This window comes from Notothenia coriiceps, unplaced genomic scaffold (genome assembly GCF_000735185.1).
Source record: "Notothenia coriiceps isolate Sejong01 unplaced genomic scaffold, NC01 NC01_scaffold00020243, whole genome shotgun sequence".
Taxonomy (NCBI): domain Eukaryota; kingdom Metazoa; phylum Chordata; class Actinopteri; order Perciformes; family Nototheniidae; genus Notothenia; species Notothenia coriiceps.
Window position 1 is genome coordinate 1 of NW_011352944.1, and position 8192 is coordinate 8192.

At 37.3% G+C, this 8192-nt stretch overlaps 1 protein-coding gene across 1 annotated transcript; it reads left to right on the forward strand.

The window, feature by feature from the left end:
• Window positions 1-2086: 2086 nt before the first annotated feature.
• LOC104952625 (gamma-2-syntrophin-like) lies at window positions 2087-4188 on the forward strand. The gene is made up of 3 exons (XM_010779477.1): window positions 2087-2169; window positions 2682-2792; window positions 3748-4188. Exons 1-3 carry the CDS (start codon window positions 2089-2091, stop codon window positions 3874-3876), a joined length of 321 nt encoding a protein of 106 aa, XP_010777779.1. The 5' UTR covers window positions 2087-2088; the 3' UTR covers window positions 3877-4188.
• Window positions 4189-8192: the final 4004 nt, after the last annotated feature.

Below are 8192 nucleotides of genomic sequence, written 5' to 3' on the forward strand. Positions count from 1 at the left end.
ATCAATCAATGTTTATTTATATAGCCCAATATCACAAATGGTACATTTGTCTCAGTGGAATTCACAGTTTGTACAGAATATCAGTATGACAATACGACACCCTCTGTCCTTAGACCCTCACATCCTACAAGGAAGAACTTACAAAGAAACCCCACAGTTTAAAGGGACAAATGTGAGGAACCTCAGGGAGAGCAACAGAGGAGGGATCCCTCTCTCAGGACGGACAAACGTGCAATAGAGGCCGTGTGTAAATCGAAGAGATAATACATTTTACAGCATAGGTAGACCGAATGTTTGGAAAGACCAAATGTTTGGAAATGCATGTGTCTATAATAAGAAGATGAATCCATGAGGATGTCAACAATCCTGTGGTAGCCATCAGGGAAGTAGTATGATGAGAATCAGGCAGGACCACAGTGACAGGTTCAGCCACGACTCGAAGTCCAGGACTCAGATCCAGAACTCAGGATAGAGGATCCAGGACACAGGATCCAGTACTCCGGATCCAGGACTATAATACATTTGGGGGAAGCTGGGTTATTCGGAACATGAGAGTACACAGGTACAGACAGACAGAAGGAAGAAGTAAGGTGCCCCCCGACAGTCTAAGCCTATAGCAGCTAAACCAACGTGTCTACATACATGGACTCCCTTAGGATAGGTTGAGGGAAAAGGGTAGCAAGTAAGAAGTAAGGAACAGAGGTGGAGAGGCACAACGTGTCTAAGTACATGCACTCCCTTAGGATAGGGTGAGGGAAAAGAGTAGGAACTAAGATGTATGCGTCACATCTATACCATGAGCGCATTGCTCCTAAAAAGTGTTTTTTTGGCACTGACACCAATCAACAGTTGTGCGTTGACTCGGCAGGGATCAAGGCACGTATATATGCCTCTTCCTGCTGCCACCTTCTACACACACACAACCAAACTACATACCATCAGTAATGAAAAAGAGTAAGAATTGACTTGTCAAAGAAAGAAAATACACATGTAAATGATCAATTTAATGAAGGCCTAATTCCATATGGCTGCTGTGAATGGCTGCTCACTGTCACTGACATTAGAATATTGTAATAGAAAATACCCATCCTAAGTGTTAAAGTAACACAAGCGTCAACATATCTGCTGTAAGAAAGGGCAATTGAAGAGAGAGAAAAAGCTAACTGCGCTAACAAGCCTGCTAACCCACAGCTAACTGTTGTAGCTCGGCTTGCTAATGTGCTAGCTTTTTAGCTTGGTTGTTCAAGGTAAAGATAAGTTTGTTCATGAGTCTTATTTGTATCAACGACTTTTGTCTCATAACCCGTCCGTTAAATATTTGTCTTTTGCAGAGCAGGTTAAATAAAACTGGATGGAGCAACACTGCTAATAAGCTGTTAGCATCCACCGTTTTGGAGTGCTGCCAAGACGCCTTGCTATGGGTCAATGGTGCAGATAGTATGTCTGTCAAAACTCATAGAGCCGACTCCTTTCAAATTAGATCCTTTCTCTCAGAGAGACTTTTTGCCATTGTGAAAAGGGACATTCTTTTTTTTTCTTTGGGAAAAACAACCCAAATAGGGATCAATAAAGTAAATGTTATCTTACCTTAATTTTACAAATGATTCCTGATTGGGAGCATTGTGTCAACTATGAACTTTAATAACTGCATTTACAGTAACTAAAGTGTGCCAGTGTGATCCCAATGGTTATGAAAACTGTTTCATAAAGTTTGGATTACTTAAACACATAAGATAGAATGAGTTAATAATATTATATATGTGTGTCCTTTATGTAGATAAAGTTATTTGTTGTGTTAATAAAGTAAATGAGGACTAAGACTGAGATGTGTGATGCATGCAGAGTAAATTATGGATCCATCCCATGGTAAATGTGGCTGCCACAAATTATGAAGGTATAATTTATTTAAATACAGTGCAGCTATACTTACATACAAGTTATATTTAATTTGGGCTTCTATGTTCTTTATGTTCGGTCGAAGTCGTCAATACTCACACAGAGAACTGTAGGCCTACTACATGCACTGTTTTTTATTTGAGAATTAAATACTAATAGATGTCAATTGTCTCTCAACAGTCCAAAAGCTACATGTGCAGCAGCCAGGGGAATGTGCTGTGCTTCACCATAGATTTTGGATCAGGCTTCACCTGCTCAGAAAGTTCTTCAAAGGTGAAGTGTTACTAAGTTCAATTCAATTCTTGTGAACAATTGTTCTGTGCTGTTCTTCCCTTAATAGCTTCTGAGACTGCAATTTGACTCCTTTTATTTTCGTCATTGATTTCCTATACACTTGTCCTTTCTCTCTTAGGTTTCCATTGTATTTGATAATATTTATTTTTAAATAACCCTCACATTTCCATGATAAATGTCTCAAATGTCACTTATTCTGCACAATGGACTTTAAAGAACAATGTGAACAATCACTATATCTTAGAGAAGGGTATGCTATTGTTAATAATGGTACATTTTGAGTGTATTCATTTTTTATATTTATCGATTTATCGTTCTCACTGCAAGAACGTTACAGCACTGATTTCATAAAGTATTTATTTTGTTATTAATGAAATTTCCTCAAAGTATTGCACATCGGAATGTCTCTCAGTAGCCTTTTTATGTTGTGCTCATTATGAAAATCCCTGTGCGGCTGCTGCGTTTTTATAATCCTCCTCTTTCCGTTGTAGACTGCACTGTGGCGATATAAGTTCTCTCAACTTAAAGGCTCCTCTGATGATGGGAAAACCAGGGTGAAACTGCTTTTCAAGAATGCTGAAAGCAACCAAATAGAGATGAAGGTAATCCTTTTTTTTAACATCAAAAGTACTGCTACACAATGACCCGTTTCAATTTTTTTTTTAATCACCAATTATTGCTCACCTTTAACAATGAGCTAACGGACGTATTTCTTGGTGTAATAAATTAGGTTTCCCGAGATGTTTTAAAGGATTACAGTACATTACTTTAGATGTCATTCAGCTTACATTTTTTTTTTTAAACGACTTGCATACACTTCAACATCGTATAAATTCCTATGAAGCAATTTGGGGTTAAGTTTCTTTCCCGAGGGCAATTGGACCTGTTGACCGCAGGGACTGGGGATCGAACCCCTGACCATCTTACTGGCTGACGCCCATTACCCCCTGAACCACCCTAGCTACCCTAGCCTACCCTGCTTAACCTACAAAATTACCATTTGTATATCAATATGAATACCTGGAATCTTTTAGGAAACCTGTATTATTTTTGCATGACTGAAGTAAAAATAGTTTTGCTGTTTTTAGCGCACATTTAAAGATGCCCTATTATGCTTTAGGGGGTTTTCCCTTTCCTGTACTGTGTTATATCGTTTTTTTTGCATGTAAATGGTCTGCAAAGACTCAAATTAGCGCTCTAACACATTGTACGTGATAGGGGCTGAACATCACAACAGAGCCGGCCAGCTAACCAATCAGAGCAGACTGGGCTCTGGTTTCAGACAGAGGGTGAAAAGAGGTGCTGCAGCACAGGCAGTATGAGAAAAATAAGGCATGGAAACATGTCAAATGAAAGGTCCCAAATACAAATATTAACCTGAAAATGAGCATAATAGGGCCCGTTTAAGTTTCCTTCAAAGATTCAAGGTAACTCCGGGTAGTCATTTATATACAAATGTTCATTTTGTGGGTCAAACATTTGTTAAGTCTCACTGAATATGTTGTTATTCAAAGTATGAACATAATATACTAATTGTAATCTGTCCTTATGTTGCAGGAACTAGAGTTTGCCAATCTAACGGCCGTCCTTCACTGTATACATTCTTTTATCGCTGCCAAAGTGGCCTCCATGGACCCTCTCTTTATGTGCAGTCAAAGCTTCCCTGGAAATTACATAAACAGTTAAAGACTCATCCTCATTGTCATGTGCAACTGTGGCAAACCAGAAGTATTTTATGCACAGTGCCAATTAATATGTATATCTTGTTCTTGCTATTTTTGTATGAACGACTTCAAAAAAGAGTATTTATAAATGACTGTATAGGTAGATAATAGGCGCTTTCACACCGGAGTACTTTTCCCTTTTAGTTCCGATAGTTCCTGGGATTTTGAGTTCACATCAAAAAGAGAACTTAGTTCATGAGAACTTTTGCCCCCTTTTCAGTACCTGCTAGAGGTGGTACTATCCTGGGGAGAGAAAAGTTCCAATTTCTGATTGGCTGGGCGAATTGCAAACCACGCCCCATAAAACTCTGAAAGGTTTTGTGAAGCCCCCATTGTATTTGCTGGCATTAGCATTATTAACATTAACATTAGCATTACCCCATCGCACCAACGGAGAGAGACTAACTTATGGCAACACAAAAAAAAACATGGGAGCGGTGGAGATGAGGAGGTGTCGGCGTTTTGGCGATTTACTCGGAAGGCTTCAGTAGAAGCTGCTGGGAGTCCCAGCTGCTCTTTTGTTCCATGGGGGAACTAAGTGCTGGGAACTAAGTACGGCAAAGTACTTGGTGTGAAAGCGGCTTATGTATACAGTAATGATGGAAGGAACATTTAATTTTTGATCCAAACGTATTCAAAGTTCTTCCATTTATTTAAATATATTTTCTTTCATTACATAAAGGATTGGAGGTTACGATTGAGGTTAAATTGAAAGTAGCACATGCTAACAGATGACCTATAACTGCCATACATTTGAAAGCAGGACACAGATCACCCAACATAGCAACTGCCTCATTTTTTTAGCATTTAAAGGTCCCATGTCATGGCTATTTCTACGAATCATAATTCCATTGTTGAGGTATACTAAAATAGATTTATACTGTGCAATTTTCCAAACTCACATTGGTTTCTCATACAGCATCTCTGTATAGTATGTGTATTCACTCTCTGTCCTAAACGGCTTGTTGGAGCTCCCGGCGGAGCTGCAGTTGAGAAAAGATTTTGTGTGTGTGTGTGAGGAAGTATTAACGTAACGGCTCCGCGGACGTAACGTAACTATACCCAAATACGTCACTATGCCCAAGAACAAAACAATGGAAAAAGAGAAATCTCCAATGAGGCGTTCTGGGGCAGCATAGACAGGTATTTTCTGTGTTAGAGTTTTACTCGCTACAGGGTGTACTTTGAGGGTTTGTGACTCTGCAGACCGTTTACATGAATAAAAAGCTAATAACCAGAAAAGCATGACATGGGACCTTTAAATTAATCTGATACTGTCTTCCTGTCAAGTGGGATTTCACATTTGTCCCACCTTTGAAAGTATTTTCTTCTATTCTAATTCACACTTAACGGTAATGAATAGCTAACGGTTTTGTTATGTCTGCGAGCATAAACACCTTACAAAATATAATGCAGTCTGATAAGCCCCCAAATAGCCAGTGGATTGAATCAACGCATCTCATATGGTTTTAACATAAGGCAAAAATTAGCTGCAGGGCTAATTTATTGTATTATGTTTGTGCTATTGTGACAATATTTAGTATTTAATAAAGGCAACCTTTTCTGAGCTCTCTGACTATTTCAGTGAAATGTGGCATTTCAGCTTCAACGTTTTGTTAAAGACACACTTTTATTAACTCATAGTCTAATACAGTGAACATACTGTATGTCCTAAGTTGCTTTATGTAATGGTTTTAGTGTCAAAATGCATATTTTTGCTGTGTTTTCAATAAATTGTTCATAAAGCACAACTGCCTATGACTTCTTTTACAGGGGAATATAACTTTAGCCCTGACATTAAATTAATAAACTTGTGTGTAACATATTGAATAACATTATCCCAATATGTACGTAACATTAGCTTACGGTTCATTTTAAAATAATAGCCTGAAATTACTTTTTTGGCTTCATCGTTTGTAGGAGCTTTGTAATTAACTATTTATTGGATGGACACAAGGCCTTTCTGCCTTGTTGTCACATTAAAGTTGCCACAAAAGCAGAGATTCAGCACAACCCTTTGTAAAACCACAATGTGTTGTTTTTACACTTTTGTTTTAAACATAAATTAAATCAGACATTAGCTTCAAGGATGGCTGGTGGGCAGATATTTTACCCTGTCACACTTTTCCTTGCCTTGTTTGTCCAATGGGTAGCTAAATCTAAACTGCTGATAAAAAACATGTAATGGTAGTCAAGGCTATGCAATTATTAAAAAGAAAACTCAGGACACATTAAACATGATGTTTATTTAATTTTCACTTTAAAAATCCTGCTTTTGGTGTGATTTTCCTTTGAAAAAAAGAGAGGAAATAGAGGAGACCCGCCTGAGAAGCATTTTATGTTACGCATTAAAAGTTAAATGGCAGAGTGTCATATATATCTACATTTATTCAAAATAAAAATAATTGAGAGTTGAGAAGTATTCAGCTGAGTGCCATTGTCAGTGGCAATTCATTTCCATGTGTCAGGCAAAACAAAAGCCCTAAGTAATAAAGGTAGGAGGTCAGACGAAGCTCAAAGGATTGGTAATGGCAGGCAATAAAGGCCAAGGTGCCACAGTATCTATGTATCTGCAGTTAGCTAGTTAGCTTGGTTATCCTTGCAGCTAGCAGCCATTTTAGCTTTAGCCAGGACCGGGGTTTTATCAAACTAAATCATGTCATCTTTATGACGACAAGAGAAGTCAAAGTCAAAATTATTCCAATACAACAAAGGTCAATGTTACTTACTACTTACTTGTGCCATCAATATGACTAGTCAAAATTATACCACCGTTGTAAAGTTAATGATTTGTATTATTATAAGGATGTAAAAACCAAGCACATTTGAATATGATGCTAACACCTTAATCTAATTGTTTTTTTAAAATGTGATAATCAGGCTATACATCTCTATATTGCCGGTGTCATTCCAAGCTGTTGTTATAAAGAGATCTCCAATAATGTCAACTTTGCATTAAAAATGACTCTGTGACACTTAATGACAACATTAATAAATATTCTTAAAAAGGTTCATGACAGTTCTCATTTCAATCTATTAGTCACTGTTAACAATAAACTGTTAGCATAATACCTACAAGGCCTGATTCTGTGACCACTTATCACTATGGATGGGTATCGTTAGGATTTTATCGATACCGGTACTGCTTATCTGTATCGGTATTTTTCGATACTCTTATCGATACTTTTCAATAATTTGGTGCTCAAAATTATAGACATGAATACACAATATGAAGATCAAACAGTAATTATATTGTAATTTTCTTGCAGAAATAACTGTATAACTTATATATTATCTTCTCAGAAGCAGACACAAATAAATAAAATAACTTAAAGGGGCCCTGTCATGCTTTTTGGGGTTTTCCCTCAGACAGAGGATGAAAAGAGGCATTTTTTAAAAACAAAAATTAACATTTGTAAATCATTTACATCTTCATCCAGACATTTCAAACTGACAACCTAGCTCAACAAGAGATCCTTAAAACATTGTCCTACAGTGACATCATGCAAAACTGTGATATGAAGAAATTGGTCAAAAGGCTAAAATGGCAAAAAGATAAAGGCGAGTACGTATATTATTCTGGATTGTACCGGTACTTTTAAATCATCACAAAATAAATGATGTGCTGAACTGAAACACGTCAAAATGTGTCTGAAGGTTTAAACATAGAACAACGTATTTGAGCTTAAAATATGTAAATTCCTAGTAAACGACCAACAATTGCTGAACCATACATTGAAACGTTGACCTTTAAAACATTTAAATGCAGTTTTCCAATTCACAATGACATCTGTAAGTTTAACTGGTTTATAAAGTATTACAATGAAAGGCGAAATTATTATAGGTGTAGGAGCAATCCGTGTATCAACCGTCCAATTGTTTTTCTTTATTAAACACGTAAACGGAAGAGCGTTTGAGAGGCCTTTTTGCTTTTTACCTTACTAAATGGTCTAATGGTCCTTGGAGCGAGGGGCGGGGCGAAACTCACGGAAGTGATTTCAAAACAAAGCGGTGATAATATTATAAACAAAGGGAAACAAGTTGAATTTAGCGATCACAACGAAAACGGCCAAGACACATATTGAGCCCAGAAAATGAATGTTATTAAGGGTAAGGGCTATAAATATAATAAACCTCTGTCTAAAAAGGACAACATTGTTAGGAGATTTAAACTATAAAGCGATTCTGCACTGCGGTCAACTTCGCCGCCTCTCGAGTTTGTTTTTTCAAATCAGCTGCTCTTCATCCCTGCTATATTTGACGAGTGATACAAATATG